At 42.2% G+C, this 25808-nt stretch overlaps 1 protein-coding gene across 3 annotated transcripts; it reads right to left on the bottom strand.

The window, feature by feature from the left end:
• Nucleotides 1–1770: 1770 nt before the first annotated feature.
• On the bottom strand, nt 1771–25733 carry thyn1 (thymocyte nuclear protein 1). 3 transcript variants are annotated; one of them, XM_085967976.1, is made up of 8 exons: nt 25592–25733; nt 23034–23102; nt 17381–17580; nt 15924–15992; nt 8524–8616; nt 6667–6762; nt 3994–4144; nt 1771–2810 (listed from the first exon to the last, which is right to left on the bottom strand). In XM_085967976.1, exons 2-8 carry the CDS (start codon nt 23074–23076, stop codon nt 2764–2766), a joined length of 699 nt encoding a protein of 232 aa, XP_085824102.1. In that variant the 5' UTR covers nt 23077–23102; nt 25592–25733; the 3' UTR covers nt 1771–2763. The 3 variants fall into 3 exon arrangements, with proteins under 3 accessions (XP_085824102.1, XP_085824103.1, XP_085824101.1); XM_085967977.1 differs by lacking the exon at nt 8524–8616; XM_085967975.1 differs by lacking the exons at nt 1771–2810; nt 3994–4144; nt 6667–6762; nt 8524–8616 and adding an exon at nt 10066–11805.
• Nucleotides 25734–25808: the final 75 nt, after the last annotated feature.

The following is a 25808-nucleotide window of genomic DNA, read 5'->3' as shown; positions in this document are numbered from 1 at the left end:
ATTTTGTTGAGCAAAAAGATAGACCTGGATACCTTGTTACATTTTGTTTTCCATTGAGACGTGGACAGTTCTAATGCACAGACAAACCAAGAAAGTTTATAAGTGAGAGCCTGCTGTTAAGGCAATCTCAATGTAATCAGTCAGTGTGTTCTGCACAGTTTTTCTTCTTTCTTTTGCTACTGTATCTGGAGGTATTGCTCTCTCGGAAGCTTTTGTGCTTTGAAATTAAGGTACCAACACTTGGACGTTGTGAGACTATTGGAAAAAATAACACTTGTTGAAACAAATTATAAAATGCCTTGATAATCTTAGTGGTAGAGAATATTAATATTGTAATTTTTCCTGGATAGTTTTACTTTCAGTATCCAGGTAAGCGATGCCTTGTCTTAACTCCATTTGCGATACTGCTATTAGTTTTGTGGTTTACAAAAAAATTTAAGCGGGGGGGGGGGGGGGAGAGGAGAAAGGCAGAATGTATTGAGTTTAAGTACTGAGATTTTTCTATTATGAGGAACAGTAATTATGTATTGCGATACGGAAAAGCTATTTTCCCCAAATGAGAATAGAACAGAATGTAAGTATAGGCTATCATGACGAAGGTTTTTACTTGTCAAACAACCTTCAACTTAATTGCATTTCCAGTTTTGTGATGAAATCATTGACCAGCAGCTCTCGCATTGGGCTCTACTCAACCAGAAAGTTGTATGGCCAGGTGATAGAGCTGCCTTGATATTCAAACTCATCTGTTTTCAGTTCTGAAATGTTGCAGCAGAAACTGGTCTACCACAAATACTCACCAAAGCCATTGCGAAGTTATGTCCTGATTGAAGATTGAGTACTCCTAAGTAAGCAGCTTTCAAGGGAGGGTGAAAAAATGAATCATGTGACAGCTTTTTATAGTAACTGGTTACTGTAAAGGAATTTTGTGAAACTGCCATCATTGAAAGGATGTGCCGCCTGCTTGTGTCAGTAGCTAGCTTGAAATAACTTTGTTTTCACAAAATTGTACATGTCTATAAATACTAGATTGTTTTGAAAGGGCACAGAAGGCTATAGTTAACTGTTTTAGATGGAACATTCCTTTTAATATTGTACATGCACAATTAGTTTTATTTGAAAATCTATCAATTAAAAAAATTACCTTGACTAGTTTGCAAGTATGAAACCTCAAAGTGTGAGAAAGAAAGTGGATTTGTACATTTTCTTCCTATGACTGTACTGGATTTTACAAAATATAGTTGTCATAACATAAATGTTGTTCTGCCTTTTTTCCCCTTGGCGTTGCCTTTTACAGTGGCTTAGTAAAGTAACGGTAAAGCTGTCCTCTCTGGTTCTACAGTTTGCCTCTGCGGAGGTGCAATGTGGTGATGCGCCACATGGCTTACTTTTTTTTAAAAACTTGATTGGTATAGTGGTGTAATGTATGGGAGCCTTAGGCCGCTCTGCAATAGAATGATGGGACTTGAGTTTGTGTGTCCTTTTCGCTACACACTGCTACTAATGGGGAGCACCAAGTAGAAGTCAACAGTTTCCTCAGACGAGAACAAACCTGACTCAGTAGGCAGGTTACTCAACTGCACCATCTAGTGTCCTGGTTTCAAACCTGCTGGTTGGCTGGGGGGTTTGGTGCAGGGAGATCCACTGAGACAATAAGAGGCATTTTTGTCCTCCGCTAGCTATTCTCCGAGACATATTCATGTATTTGCACTCAATATTAAAACTGAGATAGTTTCAGAAACTTGGTTAAATATTCATTAATTGACAAGTTACTGTAAAATATTCAACTTTATTATATAAAATCAAAATACAACTATGTAAAACCGTAATCATCACCTTAAGCTACATCAATGCACTTAAAACATCAGGAATATCATTGTAAAGAATTATGCCAATTGCTACTCATCTACATGATTATTTTGTACATGGTATGGAGGGTACTAAACTTTAAACTGAGTTCTTTATTGTAAACCGGAGGATTCCCTCTACAGCACTAAGTTAAGCCATTTATTAATTAATAACGTGCCTCTCTCATCTGTCCTATCTGAGAACTGAACTCCCCACAGGATCATGGAACATTAAATGCACCAAAATGCCATGTCACGAGTAGTTTTTCTTAAAATTCCTGTCACAACACAATGAATTTTAACAATGGTAGAAAATATCTGAATGCATCTTTAAAAATGAAAACAATTGTCAGACAACGTTCGAAGAGTTTGAAGGACAAACTTTCATGGTAAAAAGTTATGAAATTCAAGGGTTTTTCTGGCAGTCAGCACAGTAAAATTAAACAGTGCAGTAGAATGGTTAGGGAGCTAATACTTCCCTCATCTGCAAGTGGAACTGAAGACTTAGTAATCCTGAAATGAGGCACTGCAGGTAATGTCAAAACAAGTTATTGTACAGACTACTTATTTCCAAGGGTTCAGCTGAAATATACAGAAAAACCTGGAGTATTAACCCCATTGAAAAATAAAGTTCAGTGAGTTTGGCCCACTGTAATACTATGCATCTGTCCCAATTGAAAGCAGCCATGTAGAAAACATGCTGACTGCATGAACCCAGAATAACAATCTCTAATTGCAATTAAGCAACCCCATCATTTTGCATTTCCTCTTCCCCCCCCCCCCCCCCCCCCCCAAAAAATCAACTTTTGCTTCAGATAGACAGACCTGTCAAAAGTACAGATTCAATTTGCCCTAAATGGAGTTGATAACTGGAAGACTGAAGATCATAAACGACTCTTCCAACTGCCATCTCGTCCATTTAAACTGGCTTTTGGGCTTCAAGGCTCAGGACAAAGTCAAACTCCTCTGTTAAAGTAAAAACAAACACAGCATTTAAAATGGATTCATTTTATCAATCCTTGTAAGCTACTGCGTCGGCAGAAAGCCTCACCATTAAAAGTAAAAGGAAGAGCATCGCAAAATGGTGCATGAGGATGTCGATATTTAAAAGGAATCCATTAACAAAAGTACAATTAGCTTCATGAGCCTCTGTCGAGGATACAAGGCATAAGTGGTGAAGGAAATAAGATGACACCTCACAGCAGGTGTGCTTCATGCAGTTGAGAAGGGAATAGTACTCCAAATAATGAAGCATCTCCTTTGCAATGGTTGACCTCCCAGTGCGAAGATATCTTTTAAAGAAACACTAGAAAATTGTGGAACTAAGACTGCCAGAGATTTAACAATAAAATTATAAAAAACAAATGTCCTTGCTACCTGATTTCTAACAAATACTGGTAGTTTACTGGGCCTCAGCTAATGATGACAAGAGTATAATTCAATCAAATACAAAGTTTGAATTAATATTGCTTCTACAGTGTTTGAACTAAAAATATATTTAAAATTAAAATAATTCTGGAAATGTGTTAACATATGAAGGGTTAATGGTTTAAGGTGGGACGCTTCACTGGATTAATTCTGAAGAATGGTCACATTGAACACATTAACCGGTTTCTGTCAGTTGCTGACTTCATTTTGCCAGAATTTTGTTTATTTCGGATTTCTCACGTTCAGTTACATTACCAGTTGTCAACTGACATTTTAAAACAAAAACCACTGAATTTTGCACACCACAAATTATAAATTGGCACCCGTCCCCATCACTCTGGTCTTTTTTAAATCATCAAGCACTATCTTGTGACTGAATATAGAGCACAGCACTATTATTATTGAATCAGTTGACAAGAGGTGAAAGAGAATGTGAAATTCTGCAGTAATGAGAAGAATGCTAGTTTGTTTCTAAAATAATGAAAAAGCAATCTTAGAAATAGCATATTTTAACTCATTCCTGTGATTTCATTAATTGACAAAAAACAGATCCTTCCGTTTTGCATGAGAAATGTTACCCACAATGTCTAAATTTGGTAATAACTTAATTCTACAGCACTGATATTTATCTTGCCCTTGTCTTATAACAATCTGACAGTGCTTCTAACTGGAGTAGTGAGGATGGGGTTACTACAGCATCTATAAAGTTTGCCAACCTCACCTTTGGTTAGTGGCTGTATAGAGAGCCTGGCCCTGGTAAAAAGGGCCATGTTTTTCAGAGGACCTTCCTTTGTTTTGTGTTCTTGGTGGTATTTCTTCATTTCAGCCAGAGGGATGAAACGCTTCATCATCCTCACAAACTGCACATCCACCTAGGAAAAGACAGTGAATATAGTGCTGGAGGAGTACGGTTCATTTCTATCAGCCGTTGCTCCAATCCTTCAGCACAGATATTTAAATAGCATCTCTCCCTCCCGTGTCCCATCCTTACTGATGATTTTAATCTGTGATCCTCTATATAAACAACAGTTCTTCCTCTTGACTTAAATAGCTGCTCACGATTCTCTTTACAGACAACACTACCTCATACTAAGTGACAAATCGCAAGTCAGAACTGAGATTGTTCTACTGTATTTGCTTTATTAAATTGCTTATGTAATATAGGAAACTTTTTTATCCAGGACCGGCGTGGTGCCGGTTTATCAAAAAGTCCGGACTACAGAGGTATAGTTAAAAGGTACGAGAGCTCCGTAGACAGAACAAATCCAGGCTTCCCTGTTGCTTAGCAACAGGTGCAAGCAGCCCAAGCGTCCCTGCTGCTTAGCAACAAGTGCAGGAACCCCCGATTACACAGCCAAGAATCAAGAAACGGCCACTAATGTGAAGAAAAACTTAACTGAACCTACTTCTGAATTTTGCCGGTTAACCGAGATTTCCGGTTGTTTGGGTGCCGGTAAATCGAGAGTTTCCTGTAATTCTACATCCCATATAAGAGATGAAGAATTGGGCTAGTCAAGAACAGCATTGGCAGAGGCCTGGACATAAGTCAACTGCCCACTTGCTCATACAGGAAAAGATGAATGGTGGGAGGCAATTAACACACTTATTCTGAAAATAAAAACAAGAAATCAGATGAGGTTACTGCTGGAGTGGCATTTTGAAAGCATTACAAAGAATTACATATAGTTTACGGCACAGAAACAGGCCATTCGGCCCAACTGGTCTGTGCCGGTGTTTGTGCTCCACGAGCCTCCTCCCACTCTACTTCATCTAATCCTATTAGCATAATCTTCTATTCCTTTTTATCTCATATACTTATCTAACTTTTCGCTTCAACTACCCCGTGTGGTAGCCAGTTCCACATTCTAACCACTCTGGGTAAAGAAGTTTCTCCTGAATTCTTTATTGGATTTAAAAAATGGTTAAACAGTCACATTCTATTTGAATTGGTTGAGTATAGACTATATTTTAATAGTCAACTGATTAACCATTTATCATTAACATTGAAGATATCTTTGATTCGTTACTAACGGGAGACATAGATTCTGCATTCTAGTGGCTGTGGACTGAAAGAATATCTGGTTACCTAGTTTCTTGGGCATTGCCTACAACACCAGCCAACTGATCATTATGGCACTGTGGATATACTGCTTAACAATCCTAGAGGCACTGTGGTTAATCAGATGTCATTGCCACTCCACAATCACGTACTTGCTGGGCTGATCAAAAAATTCAAAATCAGAGATATCGACAAGACATATTTTCTAAGCACTTGATCAGTATTACATCAAACAGAAGCACCCAGCACATGTTTGAGTCTGTTATAACCACTATGATCCGTTGGAATTAACTGAACCTATATGAGCAATAAAAACAAGAGTAAGTATTTCCCTCTATTTGGGAAGAAGTGTGTATGGGTGTGACGAGTTCTCCTTTACGATGCATAAAGCTGATGATTGGCCACTATGGTGTAAGACTTCCTGTTTGCTATTTGTGGTGTAATAATGAAAGTGAGTATAAAGGGTAGCAAACAGGAAACCCTGCTCCATATTTGAATTTATCCCCAATAGCATTTAATCATCAGTAGGGCAAATTAATGCATTGTAACATCTCACAATATGCCTCATGAATTTCAATACTTGCTGGAATTTGTGGCTCAAGTACTGCAATTTTATATGAATTGTCCTGGAGGCAGTGAAAATGTCAGTTTGCAAGCACACCTGAAATCACAACCATTGGGGCATTCCTCCAGCTGATTTTATAAGCTGAAATCGTTCATAGTACAGGTACACTATCCCTTATCCGAAAGCCTTGGGACCAGCTGAGTTTCGGTTTTCAGAAGGTATAAGACTGGGAAATTTGTATTTAATATAAATTTTAAAAGTTCAGGCTACCTCTTGCGACTGTTCCGTGTCTCATTCCCCTTCCCGCTTCTCTGGAAAGCCGGATATCGGCTGACTCCTACTAGGCTGGCCCGCAAATCAGGTCGGGGGAAGAAAAGAATATCAGACAGGCCGCGGTTCAGGTCGGGGGTGGGGGGGTGGGTGAGAAAAGAATATTGGACGGGCCGCGGTTCGGGTCGGGGGGGGGAGAAAAGATTATCGGACGGGCCGCTCTATTGTTGGGTTCACTCTCCCGGTACCTCCTTCACACTGCCCGGCTCGGCCTGCAATCTCCTACCCAGGAGGGAACTCTGTGACCCTCTGCCCTGCTCAGCGTAAGTCGTGCGCCACTCTGGTCATGTCGTGCGCACGACTTACGCTGAACGAAAAAACTTTCGGTTTTTAGAGGTTTTCGGAAGTTCGGATAAAGGATAGTCTACCTGTAATATTTTTGAAAGCCTAGTTTTTTTTATTACTGTTGCAGTAAAAAGCAAGAGAATATTGGCAGTTACCATGAACCATTTAGGATTTTGCTTTGAGCTTCTGGGATCATAATGAGGATCCTTCTTGTCAAACTGTGTGTGATCAACATAAGATTCCTTTACGATCTTTAAAAAAAACACAGCGAGAAAGACAATCAGAAAGGAAGGAGACACTAACTTTTTAAATGCTAAAATGATTGTTCAGAGAGGATCGAAGCAGTGGATTTATACTTTATACCACAGATTAAAAGCACCACTGACACAAATTCATTACTGCACTTGGATGAAGGCTGTCTCCTATAAAACTGCACTCTGTTTATTTTATATTCCATCATTGGCACATGATGTCACATCACCACACTCACTGCATCAAGTATTGCTCAACATTTCAATCTAGTCTATCATGGAATACATTTCTGCACCTGTCTGGGCCCAGGGGGGGGAGAATAATTAATTCAATCTGCTTTCCTTAACATAACTAGAGGATACAATAGATTAGAATAGCCAATTTTACTCTCTTCTGCCAGTTTTCCCCCCTAAATGCAATTAGGGTTCAATTCAACCTCTACTCTGCCTCAATGGCTGCACAATCCAGAGAGAAAGTGCAGCAGGGCATTAGCTCGTTGCCAGGTTGACCCACAAACCCCATTCTCTTACCCAATGTCTATGCAATACAGTTCATGCAGGTGTTGCTACATAGCAAACAGAAGCAAGAACCCTGGCTGATTCTCCCCCCTCCCTGATTTGAGGCATTGCGACCAATTGTAGCACCTTTATCTCTGCCCTGGCTGAGATCAGGTAACTAAGGATGAGGAATTGAGCCTAGATTTTGGTCTATATGGCTCAGCTAATTATTACCTTAACCTGCTGAACCGAGGGAGAGCTGCTAAGCTAACTCTTCACTAGGGGTGTGGTGGGGCAACCAAGCTGTGACAGGAGATTAGCTTCCCAACCAGATGCTCGGCTCTGGGACGCACCAACACAGCTGGATACACTTGCAGTTTTCTGTTCAAGCCCCTGGCCTCATGATGGAAAAGCATTTCGACACAGGCTGGGGAGGGCATTATAAAGCCCACCCTGCATAGTATGACCACAGCTCCTGTTGGGTGAGCAGGAGTGGTAGGTACACAGTCAGTCTGTAGCCTCACAATTTAAGGTAGTCAAGTCACAGCAAAAACTAGAGTTAGGCAACTGTAACAAGTTGTAGCATTTTCAGTTTGTGACTCAATCGATCATACATCCATACTGCCATCTTGCTGATCACTCAAATCCATTTTTCTGAGCTACACTGGGTCAATATTAACTCAAAATTGTGGGAAATTTGCCAATTAAAAGATGTATTTTTCAAGTAAATACACTCCTGGTTTTGGGGGGGGGGGGGGGGGGGAAAAGGAGAGAAACAACACGTTAGCACACAGGAAATGTGTTTGACTCTAACTCAATTTTCAGACGGAGGTTTCCAGTCTGCCATCTATAAGTATATACAAGGTGAGATGTTTGTTTACTAGGTTGATACTGCTCAAAGGTCCACAGCACAATAGCACCCATACATTCGCAATATAGCCGAGGCTATAAACATGACTGGTATGGAAAACAGAAATACAGTGGAGCAGCCTAGTCAGTGCCATACAGCACCTGAAAGTCTTGATGCTGACATGGACTACAAAAAAATGGAATATTTTATGCCCCAGCACTGAGATCCCTCACTTTGATGAGCACAACATTTAGAGAGGAAAAAAACCCACTTACGGTTTGCACCGATATTAATTCCACTTGTTACAAAACATAGTGCAAAAAACAAATCACAATCCAGTATTTTTCCAAACATAGCACAAAACCGATTCAAAACTTGTATTAAAAGGTTAATGGATGGTTAAAAACGCAGACCTTGACAACTGCAGCAATTCCGGGCTCTTTACAATTGCTGTGGTAGAAAAAGGCCAGCTGTCCCATCTTCATATCTCTCATGAAATTCCGAGCCTATTAATGCAGAATATACAAAACAAACTATGACATCGCCTTATGCCTTGCACCTAGGTGCAATAACTTTTCTTTTAGCCCGAGATCCACAATTGCAGTGCACAAGAAGCAGTCAACCTTCTTGCACCACCAGCTGTTCAATTCTTGTGAGGCACACCAGACATATTCTGTTATGCTTTACAAGCAAATAACACCAAGGACATTTAAGAAAAATGTTTTAAGTATTATAGTCCCACAAATAATTTAAGTATTAAAATATAAATACAATTAAACCTTCTGAATTTTATATCAAACAGTAACTACAGAAGTAGAAGTAATTCTGTCCCTGTTATGCTGAAATTCTCCACAGGAAACTCTATGGCCTGGAATTTCCTGAGTATTTGTGCTGGGAGACGCACGCAATCAAAGCGAAAAGCAAATATGCAGCCTAAAAGATTACGGAAAATTGGGCACAAGTGATTATACTGCAGTACATCCAGATTTCCTCAATCCTCCCCCCCTATTCCCGCAAGGCACCTCTCGCTTGGCCTTGGTGCCTAGACGAGCCCGCCGTCCGGCTGCTCCCGAGCTATGCCTCCAGTAAACTCGGGACCGGAGACCTGGGGTGTGGTGTGAAGATGAGATGTGGGCATGTGGTTGGACCAGGTTGGAAAACGTGTGCTGCTGCCTGCATCCCAAGAGGGAGCTCCAAAGCTGCCTCGTGCAGCCTGCCATGTACAAGTGGCACAGTGCCTGCTGTAGGAAGGCCAGAGACCTCAGCGAGGTGGCAGCAGCTGGCACTTGCATGACACCAGCCGCCCTTCCAATGAAGATGTGGCGTGCGACCGCACCCTCGGATGGAACGATGGCTGCTGTCAGATCCCGCCAAGTCTTGGTGATAGTCTGGAAGCCACGATTCAGTGCAACCTCCATTCTCTCTCCAAATGTCTCAAGGGCAGAGATCGGAGCTTCCATTAGGGTGAAAGCTATGACTGCTCCCTCACCACCCCTTGTGTGGGGAGACTTGCTGCATGTTTCAATGAAGCTGCCAGTCGCTCCATGGGTTCCAGGAGCTGTTGCATCGTCTGTGCACTCTGTTGCTGAGCATTGCAGCAGACTTGAAAACCAAACCCGTTAGAAGCTCTAGGGGCCATATTTTCCACTGTGTACACTAGGGTTGCAAAATTCTGGGAATTTTTAAAAGAGGAAACTTTCCATGGGAATTTTGAGTTTTTTTGCACACTGATGGTTTTTGTCTCTGACCCTTATATTATCTTTGTCGTCAAAATAGACATACTGTTCCATACAAATAAAAACAGGCTTTCAAAACTTTATTTAGGTTATAATTTTGAACTTTATTGAACCCCCACAAAAAAGACCCATCTAAAATAAAATAAAAAGAGCGTCAGCTTATTTAGCCTGTAATTTGTCCTTATTTTGTCCCTTTGAGTCTTCTACTCATGAGTCTTCTGAGTCTTCTACTCCTCATTGCTCCTCCTGATTCTCTGACTCTGGCTCTGACGTGTCCATTTCCTCCTCTGTGTCAGTGTCTAGCTGTGTGGTGGACACTTCTGTATCTGGCTCAATAAGTTGTAGGTTCGCCCGGATAGCCACCAGTTTCTCCACTCTCTTGTTAGTCAGCCTGTTGCGCACCTTTGTATGCGTATTCCCAAAAAGTGACCAGTTTCGTTCAGAGGCCGCTGATGAAGGTGGGATTTGGAGTATCACCGATGCAATAGGTGACAGGGCCTCAGATGCACAAAGTCCCTTCCACCAGGTATGTGCACTGATATGCTTGCATGATTCCCATATCCCATCTCCATTCCAAAGACCTTGCTTGGTAGAGAACTTTGCCAGACTTCCCAGAACTTTGCCCACATCCAGATTGAGATGGTGTGAGAGGGTAGAAATCACACTGTAAGCGCTGTTGATCTGTTCTCCAGAAAGTATTGGTCTCCCAACATGCTTTGGGTCCAGCATGTATGCTGCAGCATGAATCGGCTTGACACAAAATTCTTGACGCGTCTGTATGAATTGAACAATTGCCTTCTCCTCTGCTTTGAGCAGCAGGGATGTGAGTAGGGCAATGCTGATTTGTTCTTTTAAATCAGTAAAAAGCCTGAGAACATCTGACAAGACAGCGTCATCTCCTTCAATCTGAGCAATTGCAGATGCTACTGGTGAGAGTAGTTTAAGGCTGCTAACCACTCTCTCCCAAAACACATCATCCAGCAGTATTTTCTTGATGGTGGTTTCCATATCCCCAGACTGGGATATTGCCATTTCTTGCAGCGACTCCTTACCCTCCAGAAGGCTGTTGTACATTATGACAACACCACCCCATCTAGTGTTGTTGGGCAGCTTCAGTGTGGTGTTCTTGTTCTTTGTCATTTGCTTGGAGTTGTAGGCTGCTGCAACTACCTGTTTTCCCCTGACATACTTAACAACTTGCTTGGCTCTCTTGTACAGTGCTTCCATGGTTCTCAAACCCATGATGTCCTTGAGGAGCAGGTTAAGCCCATGAGCTGCGCACCCAATAGACGTAATATGAGGGTAGGCCTCCTCCACTTGAGCCCAAGCAGCCTTCATATTCGCAGCATTGTCAGTAACTACTGCAAAGACCTTTTGTGATCCAAGATCGTTGATGACCGCTTTCAGCTCATCAGCAATGTATGTACCTGTGTGTCTGTTGTCCTTCGTGTCTGTGCTCTTGAAGAACACTGGGAGAGGAGTGGAGACGATGTAGTTTATGATGCCCTCCCCTCGTACATTTGACCACCCATCTGAGATAACTGCAACACAGTCTGCCATCGCTATCGTTTCTTTGAGCTTTCCTTGGACTCTGTTATACTCAGCCTCCAGCAAATAAGTAGACAAAGCATGTCTGGTGGGAGGACAGTATGCAGGGCGAATAACATTGAAAAATCTCTTCCAGTACACATTGGCTGTGAGCATGAGGGGTGAGCCTGTTGCATATACAGCTCGAGCAAGGCACTCATCTGCATTCTTCTGGCTATGGTTATCCATTGTATCAAAGAACCTTCCAAGTGGGCCAGGAGTTGCTGATGATAAGGAGCCTGATGCTGAATGAGAACCATCATCTTCTTGAATGGAAGCAGAGGAACTCTGGGCTGACTGCTGTGAGCTTTGAGTGAAGTTGTTGCATTTGGATAAATGCTGCTGCATCTTTGTGGCATTCTTTACATATGGCTGTGGAAAAAAAAAAGAAAGAAATACAAAAAAAACAATATTATGCTAGCATGTGCTTTTTTGGGCAAAATTCCCAAGCTAAACTTCCCGTGGAAAATTTCCTTTGCAACCCAAGTGTACACACCCATAGGGACATGAAAACCAGCATTTCTGATCTGTCAAGAATCCTCTTGACATACATCAACAAGAAGGGGTTTCATTCATTGAATGTCATGATAGTCTGTGATGCGCAACTCAGGATCCTAAATGTGAATGCAGATCACCGGGGAAGTGCTCATGACCCTTTCGTCCTCCGTCACTCTGCACATTCCCTCCAGGATCCGCATGGATATTGGGCAACAAGGGCTACCCGCTAAGACCATGGCTGATGACTCCCTACCGCAAGACCAATAATGAGGCTCAGGAGAGATACAACCAGGCACATGTGTCCACACGGCAAGTGGTGGAGAGGACAATTGGGGTTCTGAAATCACGCTTCCAGTGCCTGGACAGGTCAGGGGGGGACCTTGCAGTATTCTCCTCTGAAAGTGTCAAGGATTGTGGTGCTTTGCATAACTTTGCCCTGCAGGAAGGACTGACCCTTAACCCCGCAGAGGAGCTCCCTGCCGAAATGGAGGACATGGACGATGCCAATGTGCCTGTGGCCAGGCCTGACGCGGAGGAGCCAAGTGCTGCCGAAAGCGCGGCTGCTCAGGAACTGCTAGTAGCCAACACCTTCACGAGGTGATGATAGTGTCGCCTTTTCCCTCCCCCCTCCCCCAGCAAGGCAAAGAAAGGAGAACACACGTTTTAAAGTGAAACAGTGAACTTTTATTGCAGCATCAAAGACTTTTGAGGTTCAGTTTTGATGTTCTTAGTTTTTAACTTTTAAACGTTAACTAGCTATTTTCTACTTTGCAAACATTTGCAAAGATAATTTTTTTGAATAAAATTTGTAAACAGTTTAAAGTGACCTTTTTGGTTTCTTAGTGCTAAAACGACATTCAAGATGGAAACTAGCTATTTTCTAATTTTCAAACAGTTGTAATGTTGAGTTTTTTTGCAAATAAAAATGATGAAATTTCTTTCAGTAACTAGAGGCTGTACTTTTTAATCAAAACGGTTACATACACTTTGTCACAAATATATATTTCAATAAAAAAAAAATTAACATTTAAATAAAACAAATCATTAAAGAATTGAACGATTTGCCCCCTCGCATCTGTGCCTGAGGGTCAAAGGAGGTGGATTGTACAAAAGGTGACAACCTACTGCGCTTTCCCCTTTCCCGTGACCGGAGCCCTCTGCTGCCAAGTGAAAGGCTTCCGTGTGCCATCTCTTGCCCTTCAGCAATTGCCTCGTGACAGGGTTGCTGCTGCTGCTGCTGCTGCTGAAAGGCAACGTTTGCTTGCATCAGGACTGGCGGAGCTGCTGTCTCGTGGGCCTGCACTGTTTCTACACTGGGAGCAGGTAAGGGTGGTTCTGCGGGAGTCAAAGTAATGGCAGCAGAAAGTGGTTCAGGCAACTGCAAGAGTCGAACGAGAGACTCATTTATCTGATTAAACGCCATATTAACATCTGTTTTTTGCAACTGCAATAGTATCTGATTAAGCGCTTTACCAAGAACATCAATTCCCTGCCTGATAGAGGCAAGAGAGTCAACTTCCTTCCCATGAAGAGTACACATCTCTTGCCTCAACCCTTCAATCTGTTGCACCTGAGTTTCTATGTCATTCCATTGCGTTGAACGTCTTGCTACTTCTCCCACCTGCTCTGCAGTATCAGGTTTTTTTTTTTTTTTTTTTTTTTTAAATAGTTCAGTTAAATTTAAAGAAATGTTACAGTTGACTTTTCTAATAACTGTACAAACCTTGGCAGATCGCATCAAATCATTACATTTTTTGCGGTATTGGTCCGCTGTCGGTGGAATGGTGGAGTTCGCGCCGACAGCCTGGGCAACTTCTGTCCAAGCTGTCATCTGTCCGTTGCGCGGCGTCCTGGACTTCTCATTCCCAACGATCCGCAGGCGCTTCGCCTCAACCTCATTGAGGAGTGTGCTGATGTCATCGTCAGTGAAATTCTGAGCTCTCTTAATCATACGAATTGTGCTCGGTCCTTCCATTTCACTTTGCTGATTAATTAAAATTAATAAAAATGTTTTCAGGGCTTTTAAAACTCTTTAAATTGCTTGAAATCTCTTTAAAACTATTTAAGATTCTTCAAATCCATGTAAAAGTCTTTAAAAGTTTTTAAAAGTTTACAAAAGTTTAAAGAAAACTATAAAGAATGAACTTACCATTGAGATTTACAGCTACTTTCAGTGTTGATGGCCTCTGAAGAGTTAAAAAAATCGGGGGCACGGCCTAAGCAAATATAAATTTTGACAGCTCTTGTGGGCGGGTCTCCCCTATGATCGAAGCCCTAGGCTCCGCACACACTGCGCTCCTGGGCGGCGTGATGTCATACGCTACCCAGGAGTCCTCAGGATGAAAGCGGAAAAATACGTGGGCCCAGAGCATTAAGGTTGGTGCGGATCTTTTTTGCAGGTCGGGGACTTCCGTCCGCGGGAAGCCTCCGAGCAGAAAATACGGCCCAATGTTCCTACTGATGGAGCCCAGAGTCCTCATGCCTCTCTGATGTTCCACCAGCGAGCACCTCATCAGGCCTGCAGCCAATAAATCGCTCTCCACTGAATCATCAGACCATTGCCTCCTTCTAGCCAGTCTTTCTGGAGAAGTGGAGGCATCCTCCTCCACCTCAAAGTCTTCTGTGCTACAAAAGGAGCTACTTGTCTGCATATTAGGGGGGGTTTCAATGCAAGGTCACTGATCAGACAGTTCCGCTGAAGTCTTAAGCGTGATATCCAGTGGTCGAGGAAGAAAGGGAGAGCATGGTGAGTGTCTTACCATCCCTGTTCAGGTCAGATCATTAAATTTCTTTCAGAATTGATCCGCTATCCTGGGCAGTGGGCACAAAGGACGTGGTGCTTAGTGACTCTGCCAACTCTATCCACGCCCTCTTCCTCACTGCACGCGAGGGCTGGGGTGTGGGGGAAGATGATGAGCCGATCCCTACTTGCTTCAATTTCTTCCGGAAGTGTCTGTCGGTCCTCATCTGGAAAAGTAAATGCCCTCCCCTTACTGCATTTATCCTGTGAGTCGTTCATCTGTGAGAAGGGAAAGATTTGAGACAATTGAGACTTTGTACTGAGCTATTTAAATGAATTGCCTAAAAGTCTTGGAAGACAGTGAGCTGTGTGTGCTGCTTACCTTGCACTCCCCAGCCTCACTGTGAGAGGATTTCTTTTTTTTCATCCACGTTTATAGTCCTCCACCCTAACACCTTGAGGCTCCACCGGTTCTGTTCCAATTGCGTTCAAACCATGCTGGACAATTAAGCGGATTTACATCCAATTTACGTTCGGACGTATTCTAATTAGATTGACAGGGAATTGCGGCATATCATGAGATCAAGGGAATGGGCGCATTTTCGGGTCTAACCGCCAGGAGGCGCCCATGCAGGAACTTCAAGGCCCAGGTGTGTGATGTCTGAGTGACAGGCAATAGGTAAATTATGAAAAAATGTAATTAAATATGTATGAATTAACTTGTTGATCACATTAACATTTGGAATTCTGATGAAAAAAATTCCACTGCCTGACTTCTCCAAAACCTTTAAAAGGAAAATGTCATGGGGAGGGAGAAGAGGGTGGAAGCAATTATGTAGAAGAACATGATGTAAATCTGCTCCGGAGAAGTTATGTTCCCATTTGTGTGAATCGAGTTCAGTCTCCTAGCCAGGGAAAAAAAAACCTTCTTGGGTGTATTTATTTGACAAATCAAACTGGGCAGCTGGCAATCTTGGCACTTAAATATAAATCAAAAGCTCAATATTGCTAAATTCTGGATTCAAAACAAAAACAAAACCTGTTGCTGAGAAAATATCCAGTTTAACCTTGAAACTGTTAACCTTCTGAATCTTGCCTCTTAGTCATGATAGCTCAAAGATCTAAACTGGTACTATCTTGCTCTAGCTGTTTCTAAACATTTTCATATGAATAAAGATTTAATTCAATGAAATTTGGGCCCAGTAAGATTAGGATCCCAATCTGCCATTGGGATGTGCAGTGTCTCTTGTACCTGGTAGTTCCGGACACCATCCCAGCATGCAGTCTGATTTTGTTCGGCCTTCAAATCCTCCACTCCAAACTAGGAACAGAACCAAAGAAAGAATTTAGACATAATGTGAAACCATTTAATTATTTTTTCCCTCAAATAAAAATTGGAGAAGTTTATTTCGGGAATACCCAAAATTCACAAGAGTAAGAAACGTTCCTGTTTTGTCAACTAATTTCTAACCTTCGCCCTCCGCCCTTCCCCCGCCGCCAAAAAAAAACACATGCACAACAGGGTAGAGGAAATTAAAGGAGGAGGAACTAGGTTCACTTTTACTCGTTTTTAAGTTGTACAGGAGTAATCTATCTTGGACATTTTGGCTTGCTGAATCAAGTCACCCTCAGTTTTCTCAATGGAGTGATTTAACTGACCCACCATTAAATCTTTATTGTTGGTACAGGAAACTTTGTTATATCCGGCACCGACGGGACCGAGCTGTTGCCGATCTATCAAAACTGCCGGACATACAAAGTTAATGTTGAAGCATACGGAGGTTTTCATCTCCGTGTCTGACAACAAACACTGTTGCTTAGCAACAGCTTGTAAACAGTCGGCCCGTACCTTGGAAGCGTCTCTGTAGCTTAGCAACAGCTTCAGAGAGACTTTCCAGAGCCCGACTGTTGAAAACAAAGCCACGAGAAAAAAAAAAACCTAACAAAACGGCTCCTGATTTCTGCCGGTAGATCGAGGTTTCCGGACATACAACCTCCGGATAAACCAAAGTTTCCTGTACTGTTTTCTTTGATGAAGAGTCCACAACTTAAATTGAGATCAGCCCTTATACTGTCAAATATTTATAGACGTACAGCACAACCAACATTGTCACATTAAGAGCATAAGAAATAGGAGCAGGAGTAGCCCATTCTACCTCAACTCCACTTTCCTGTCCTATCTCCATATCCCTTGATTTCCTTAAGTGTCCAAAAATCTATCAATCTTAGTCTTAAATATATTAACGACTGAGCATCCACAGCCCTCTAGGGTAGAGAATTCCAAAGATTCACAACCCTCGAGTGAAGAAATTTCTCCTCAGCTCAGTCCTAAATGGCCTACCTCCTTATCCTGAGACTATGATCCCTAGTTCTGGACTCTCCAGCCCGGGAAAACAGCCTCTCAGCATCTACCCTGTCAAGCCCTCTCAGAATTTTATACGTTTCAATGAGATCACCTCTCATTCTTCTAAACGCTAGAGAATATAGGCCCAATCTACTCAATCTCGCCTCATAGGACAACCCTCTCATCCCAGGAATCAATCTAGTGAACCTTCATTGAACTGCCTTCTAACCAAGTGTATCCTTCCTTGGGTAAGGAGACCAAAACTGTACACAGTACAATAAAGGTAAAGAAACTTAATTCAACACAATTTACAATTCTTTCCGTGTATTATTGTAAATCACCCCCTTGTGTTAACAGCATATTACCTTCATATCAACACCACTTTCAATTCGGCTTTCTGGTTCTGATTTCATCAGCCAAAAGCAGTGTGCCTCTTTGTTGTCTTTAGCCTCGCCAGATGACCTTGCTGCAGTTCTCCCGCCAGTGGTCGCACTCTCCACGGTCGGTTGTTCTGTTGAATCATCTAGTTCTTTTTTAACAGATTTAGCAGCTGGTTGAGCTGTTTCTGTTGGCAACAGGGGGCAAACAGCAAATAAAAAGGTAACGGAATCTCTTCCAGAACAGTATTGTAGTTATTTGGCCTGTTAAGACAGATTAGCTGGTAGGGTTGCCTTCACTCTTAAACCTGCAGATAGATGGTTCTGCACACGGTCTCCTACTCTTATACTGTTTGAAGCTCCAGGACCTGAAGCTAAATTAAAACTAACTAACCATTTAACACTGCCCCACCAAAACTACGCCCTTGGAGAGCTTGTGGAAATGGACTGATGGGATTGTTGAGATACACATAAATCAAAACACAGAAGACCCCACCGGGTTGATGATCTATCTTCCTTCTTCAGTTTGAATCCTCCACACACTGTAGGAGAACACAAAGTAGTACAAATGTAAGAGGGTTAGGTTCCTGGGGAGCTGGACTAATCTGCTAATAGTGTTGTGATATGCTGCAGTTAAAGTAAAACAGTAATATCATAGAACGATACAGCAAAGAAGGACATTCGGCCCATCATGCCTGTGCCGGCTCTTTGGTAGAGCTATCCAATTAGTCCCACCCTCCTGCTCTTTCCCCGTAGCCCTGTAAAATATGTGAGGATTGCTCCATGTGACAACTGAAATACAGTTGATTGAGAGATGCCAAGGAAGATGTCAAACAATAAATGGAATGGCACTTAACCTGCCCAGTGAGCTTCTCCTATACAAGATGGTAGCAGTGTAGAATGTACCCAAGCATCCATTTGGCTATTGACTACTTTGTCACCAGTTTGCCTTGGGATTTTTCCCCTCTAATTCTGCCCTCTTGAGAATCCCTGATTATAATCGCTCATTAATTGGCGGCTGTGCCTTCAGCTGCCGAGGCCCGAAGCTCTAGAATTCCCTCCCTAAACCTCACCGCCTCTCTACCTCCCTAAACCTCACCGCCTCTCTACCTCTCCTTCCTCCTTTAAGACGCTCCTTAAAACCGACCTCTTTCTTCCCTAATCTCTCCTTATGTGGCTCGGTGTCAAATTTTGTTTTACAACACTCCTGTGAAGCACCTTGGGAGGTTTTACTACATTAAAGGCGCTATATAAATACAAGTTGTTGTTGTTATAGGAAATGATTAACAGTTGAGACAAACTAAATTCAGAGACGTAACAATTTAAGAGTTCTGCAACTATCTATACATTGAAAACAACATTCCAGTTCTGACTTGTGTGGCATCAGAACCAACAATGGGGCAACAAATTCTTGACACAATGAAATGGGGAAATGATATTAGATAAAAACTACAGAATGACCCTTCAGAAAGGCAAGTCAAATATAACTGATCTACAAGGGCTAGCAGTTCACTGACACTGCAAACTGAAACTTAAAAGCAAAGCAGCTTTCCTAGCAAGAACAGTGGATGCTTTAACCTTTGAAAAACTAAATTAAGGTCCCGACTGGGAAGCAGTGAGCTCCTAAATGGAAATAATTTACAAATAGCAGACAAAAAACAGGACAGTAACAGGTGACCTCCAAACGACTTAAACGCACAAACGCAAATGGGTCATGAAAGACAAATGGCAGCAACGTGAACCTGAATAGAAATAGGTTTTAAACCAATGTTGATTGAACATATGCTAGAGAGGCTTCAGGATATAGAGGCCATTGCCTGAGAAAGGACTAACTGATTTAGAAGAACACTGTACAAACTCGTTTTTTCTCTTTTGTGTTAAAGCTGTAATAGTGGATGCCCTGCATTAACTAATAAAAGTATACTCAACCAGAGACAGGAGACTCTGAGCCAACATATTATCGCTAATCAAACTGAAATTCTCCAATATTTGACTCCCCATTTGTGAGACAGATCTCTTCTGCAAGGCTTCAGGAACTGGTCTCTGTTCAGTGCATTGATGGCCATGATTCACTGTTACTCAAAGCTAATAAAGAGGCACTAGTATAGCTTTCACCCAGTCTGTATTTTTGGTATTATTCACGGGATTAGAGAAAATGGAGGAAGCACGGGGGCAAGAGAGACCCTCCAGCCTCCGGTGTTCCTTAGGGAGTGTTTCTGTATGACCTAAAAAGCATACATTTTCTTTCTTGAAATAAAAAACAGCAGCCTACTATAATATTTTCTAAAGGTTTGTCCTGACAATTGATGACCTGGGAAGCCTCAAAAAGGAAACACAAAATCTTTCTTAGATAATTTTTTTGATATGGTTTGTCGAACCTAACCTTGTAGAGGCTGGACACTTTGCCCTGAACTTCAGGTGACAAAATGGCCCCAGGAACTCATAACCGCACTAAACGAACGTGCAATGCAAGTGTAGGACAGCTCATGCGGCACCACCTATCTGCAATATGGCGACGATACTTTCATGTGTGCTCTCACCCATGGTGCCCTCATCAAGTTAGACTATGTGTGTGAAGATCTGGAAGGAGCATTAAGTGACTGGCACTTACCACTTCTCCAGTATCAATGCTTGATCGGAAGGATGTTCGCCAATCCATTGCCCAGCCAAAGAGCTTTTAGAGTTCTTTTCTGGTTGGTCTTTGGCTAAGTGTTTCTTTTTTTTTTAAAGAAATTGAGAAGGCCAGGGAGGGACAAGGCCCATAATACAAGACACCACAAACATTGAAGACAGAAGCGAGTACAAGATCGATCAAAGAGTATTGATTAAGGGACACCAAACTTGGGTTTTGAAAACCTATAGGTTGTGCAGGAGGGGTAGATGGAGGGAGGTAACAAGTTCTGTAATGTTGGAGATCCGGGGAAAATATGAGTTAAAGAAGGAGACAGCACGATGAGTCTGGGATTCAACAGGGAAAATAGTACAATGAGAATACCAGGTGGCTAATGTGGAGCTTGGCAGGAACAGGAGAAATGTTCAGAGAAAGAAAGACCACAGCAGTTTCAATAAATAGAGAGAAACAAGAAAGTGAAGTACAGAGACAGAGAGGTTGAAGGTCAGAGGGGGAATACCCACAGACAGCAAGCTTTTTCTTGGATCTTGTCACATTAGAATGTAACATTTTACTTATATTCATATACATATATATATTGGCAGCAGCCAAGTAAAATAAACCTTTGAACCAGGCCATAAAATCACACTTAATGGAGCCCCAGGAGCCAATGGCAACTGCACAAGTAACTCAAAAATGTAGGTATTTTCATTTTCCACAAAGATGCATCAAGCTAAAGCTTAAGAGATAACACTCTTAGTGGCAGAAGGCAGAGGGTGATGGTGGAAGGTTGTTTTTGTGACTGGAAGCTTGTGTCCAGTGGGGTACCGCAGGGATCGGTGCTGGGTCCCTTGCTGTTTGTGGTCTACATTAATGATTTGGATGTGAATGTAAAAGGTATGATCAGTAAGTTCGCAGATGACACGAAAATTGGTGGGGTGGTAAATAGCGAGGCGGGAAGCCTCAGGCTACAGGACGATATAGATGGGTTGGTCAGATGGGCGGAACAGTGGCAAATGGAATTTAACCCTGAAAAGTGTGAGGTGATGCATTTTGGACGGACTAACAAGGCAAGGGAATACACAATGAATGGTAAGACCCTAGGAAAGACAGAGGATCAGAGGGACCTTGGTGTGCATGTACATAGATCCCTGAAGGCAGCAGAACAGGTGGATAAGGTGGTTAAAAAGGCATATGGGATACTTATATTCTATGCCTCGGCTAATGAAGGCAAGAACAGGGAGGTTATGATGGAGCTGTACAAAATGCTGGTAAGGCCACAGCTGGAGTACTGTGTGCAGTTCTGGTCGCCACACTATAGGAAGGATGTGATTGCTTTGGAGAGGGTGCAGAGGAGATTTACCAGGATGTTACCTGGGCTGGAGCGCTTCAGCTATGAAGAAAGACTGGACAGGCTGGGGTTGTTTTCCTTGGAGCAGAGAAGGCTGAGGGGGGACCTGATTGAGGTATACAAAATTATGAGGGGCATAGATAGGGTGGATAGAAAGGAACTTTTCCCCTTAGTAGAGGGGTCAATAACCAGGGGGCATAGATTCAAGTTAAGGGGCAGGAGGTTTAGAGGGGATTTGAGGAAAAACTTTTTCACCCAGAGGGTGGTTGGAATCTGGAACTCACTGCCTGAAAGGGTGGTAGAGGCAGGAACCCTCAACATTCAAGAAGCATTTGGATGAGCACTTGAAATGCCATAGCATAAAAGGCTATGGACCAAATGCTGGAAAATGGGATTAGATTAGACAGGGCTTGATGGCCGGCACGGACGCGATGGGCCTCTTTCTGTGCTGTATAACTCTATGACTATGAGTGGCACAATATGATAGTGTTCCAGCATGCTACGTCATGGAGTGGTGCGAGTGGCAGAGAGGTCACTGAGCAGAGGCCAGGCATTTCCACCCTTGCCCACCACAGGCACAGGAAAAAAGGTGTTGAGGAAAGGCATTGCATGCCACTCTTCTGCATCTCCAAGCAGCTCTTTACAAAGCAGCAGTGGCAGAGTTTTAGGAGAAGGCAATCTGCCAGCGTCTGAACTGAGGAATTGGGTAACGGAACCAAAAGAGAGGGGAGAGAATTAAAAGCTTAAAAAATATATACAGCGATTGGAGAGGGGGAATCAAGCATATTAAAAATGTTTTCCCTTCCCCATGACGCCTCATATCACCCACCATACTGATCACAAAAGCAGGCAGGCATCCCGATTTATACCATTATTTTTTCATTCTGGCCACTAGAAGATCCAGAGAGGCTTCTGGAGATTTCCACCCGACATGAGTGTGCCTAGTCATCACTTGGCACACACCCTCTCACCTTCCGAGTGTGAGCGTTCAACGTTGAGCGTTACAACCATGAGCTCACATTCTACCACCTTTCACCACTCTGCATTTAAATCACACATCAAACCTTTCCTTATCTAAAGCCATCTATGTTCAAAGACTCTGATGATTCAGTGAATTTAGCCAATAATAGCAGACAGGAAAGGCCCAGGTTATTTGGGATGGTGGTCGAGATGCTACATTTGGTCTCAGAACACACAAATTCAAGTTGTTGTTGGAGAAGTTCCTGCCCCCGCCCCAGTCACCATCCAGGTATCTGTGTGAATGTCAGACAGGAGTGGCCCCAGCTGCAAAGCCTCCCCCCCTCTGTAAGTATCCTGCTGCTATCCACTATCGAGTCATTCATGAACAATGGACACTTGGATGAGGTACCAGAGGGTGTTCAGAGCTCCTGGAGCAATACTCCAGCAAGCGATCAATGGCTTAAGGAGGGGAGCGGAATGGAACGGAAGGAGAGGGGAAAAATAAAACTAAAACGTAAACTCAGGAATGCAAACACTCCTTGATAAGTTAGCAAAGAGGGACACTTTTAAATTGGCTCTGTTTTAAAAGCTTTAAATCAATACCACAGATCACGATAGGAAATCACTAAACAATACTCCGCAGCGACAAATCCACCACATTGAGTTATTATCAAAGATGAACAAAGGAGCACTGGTAAAGCCCAGAGGAAAAAAATTACTTGATTTTCCAGATCTACTACGTTTTTTGCTTTTTGGAGGCATCTTCGACTTTTCCAACCTTAATGTACCTGTAATGAAAAAAAAACCAAATGTACTTTTGCCAGTGATGAAACACTGCACTGGGAAATAAGCTAGTTACAGTGTGGCTGTTGAAATGAGACTGAGTCTCTGTAACGAGATTATCTGTGCCCCAAGAATCAGCAATTATCCAAAATAATTAAAATATTACAGGCAAATTGGTATCGGAAGATAACAAAAATATTAATAAATTGCAATAGTGAATTCAATCTCATTATTCAATGTTTAAATGTCTGTTTTCTTTATGAGGACAGGAAAACATATGATCTGTCTGCAATAGAGGTGCTAGCTTCAAAGGATGACCAGCTTCTGTTTATATTAATGACTTGAAAGCAGACCCCCATCAGGACCAATTTACTTCTTCAATGTTAATAAGTTTTCCACTGCAAAGAGACAGTGGTTTATCTGTAATGGTTATCCCATCTAGGATTATCCTGCTTGGACAGCTGATATTCTATCAAAGTTCATACTTGTGACAGGAAAGACCTCTTCTGGCATAAAAGTCTTGCAAAAGCTATTAATCTTGAGTTCACAGATTTCTCAGCCATTACGACAAAACAGAACTCCGTGATTGCATGATTAAATAAAAAGCATCCTTTTTAAAAGGACTCTTAACAAAGACTATTAATCTTGAAATAATTTATAATGCTGGACTCAGAAAACAACTTTATATACCAATGAAAGTTATGCACTGCATTGCTAATTCTATCCTCTGATTTAACTTGCCTCTGTGCATATCTCTTTCTCGTAATAAACAATTAATTTAGCCTGAAATATGTGTCGTGGCAGCATGGTGTTTTCCACCATTTGGAGAGATGAGAATACGGTGGGCAATCCATACGATGTCCAGTATAAACCAGAGGGAAAAGTGTAGATTGTTTGCCCTAGATCCCATTAGGGACATGCATAAGATTACATTTTGGTTCATAAAAGGCCTGTTTATGTAAGCTGCCTTTTGCAGAGAATGCTGAAATAAAGAGTATTGGAAACAGGTCACTGTAATTCTTTTTTTCCTACATTACAACAGTGGCTACATTTCAAAAGCATTTAATTCGCTTTGGGATGTCCTGAGGTCGTGAAAAGCACTATATAAATGTAACTCTTTCTATAGTTGTATTCTCAGTCCTTCCAAGTCCTCTAGAAAAATGGTCAACCAACCTTCACTTGTTAAAATTGTTACTACAAAAAAAGCTAAGATGTTCTTCACTTCAAGAAACTGCAGTTTTCCACTTTCCTCTGCTTCCTTCTTTGCATTCCAGAAGCATATTTGCACTGCTGTCCCAGGTCTGAAGGGTCTAAATCTCAAATATTAAAACTGTCTTTTCTCTTTATAGATGTTGAATGACCTGCTGTGTATTTCCACTATTTTCTCCTTTTGTTGCAATGTATTTTTTGGCAGTGTGTTTTTTTAATTTCTCCATATCTGTGTCAGCTGCAATCATCAGTGGTGGAACACATACTGACAATTCCTAGAATAAATATTACCACACACAGTACCACAGGCCAACAGGCATTGGATTCCCTATTTCAACAGTAAAACCTGAAAATTTTGAAAAAGAACTCAATACATTGAGGCTAAGGCAGCATTCTGCAATGAAAACTGTCACATTCTGAGGGGCTCAGTGCATTCGCTATTTGTGTCTAGCATGGGGTCCCGTGTGGGCCGGGAAGGTCTAAGAACACTTGTCCTCTCTGGTTTGTCTCTGCTATGTATCCTCAGTCTCTGGCTAGGCCACTTCTGTGCAATACTACAAGTATTAACTGAACTGTTGGGGGAAATTTCAGCCACTTTTCATTCACTCTAATTCCTAGTAAAATTTGACCTTCTAGTTTGAAAAAGACAAATGCTGAGCTTAGAGATGTAAAGTCAAAAATAAATTTATGTGTCAGCCGTGGCTCAGTCAGTAGCACCCTTGCCTCTAAGTCAGAAGGTTGTGGGTTCATAGTCCCACTCCAGAGACCTCAGCGCAAAAATCTAGGCTGACAATCCAGTGCAGTACTGAGGGAGTGCTGCACTGTCGGCAGTGCCGTCTTTCGGATAAGACGTTAAACCGAGGCCCCGTCTGCCCTCTCAGGTGGACGTTAAAGATCTCATGGCACTATTTCGAAGAGGGGTTATCCCCATGTCCTGGCCAATAGTTATCACTGAAATAGATTATGTGATCATTATTACATTGCTGTTTGTGGGAACTTGTTGTGCGCAGATTCTACATTACAACAGTGACTACACTTCAAAAGTATTGGCTGTAAAGCGCCTTGGGACGTCCGGTGGTCCGTGAAAGGCGCTAGAAAAATGAAAGTCTTTCCTTTATAAAGATCAATACTTATATCGCCTCTTGTTACCTGAAAGGTTAGGTAGCAAAATGTTATTTTGGCAATACAATGACTCTTCGTGAAAGCAAAGTCCACACAATATTGGTGCACAATCAAACAACGATTGCAACAGTTTCGAATGGAAGGATACAAATTAAAAGCTTACAAATGTTTTTCTGCAACCTCCTCCCAGCAGCTCGAGCTCCTCACTGCCCACGTGCCGCACACCCCGGGATCCCGCCGCTGTCACTCAAACCCGTCACCAGGCAACCACTTAAAGGGGCAGGTCATCCCACATTAAAGGCGCAGGCCGCCGCCTGATTATTTATCGGTGTAAACAAAATTCGACTAAAATAATTCTTAAACAGAGGAGGTTTTTTTTT

The sequence above is a fragment of the Somniosus microcephalus genome, chromosome 26 (assembly GCF_052327205.1).
Source record: "Somniosus microcephalus isolate GS21.2 chromosome 26, FLI_Smic_1.0, whole genome shotgun sequence".
NCBI lineage: Eukaryota > Metazoa > Chordata > Chondrichthyes > Squaliformes > Somniosidae > Somniosus > Somniosus microcephalus.
The sequence above is the reverse complement of the archived record's forward strand: the minus strand, read 5'-3'. Positions and strand labels throughout refer to the sequence as shown.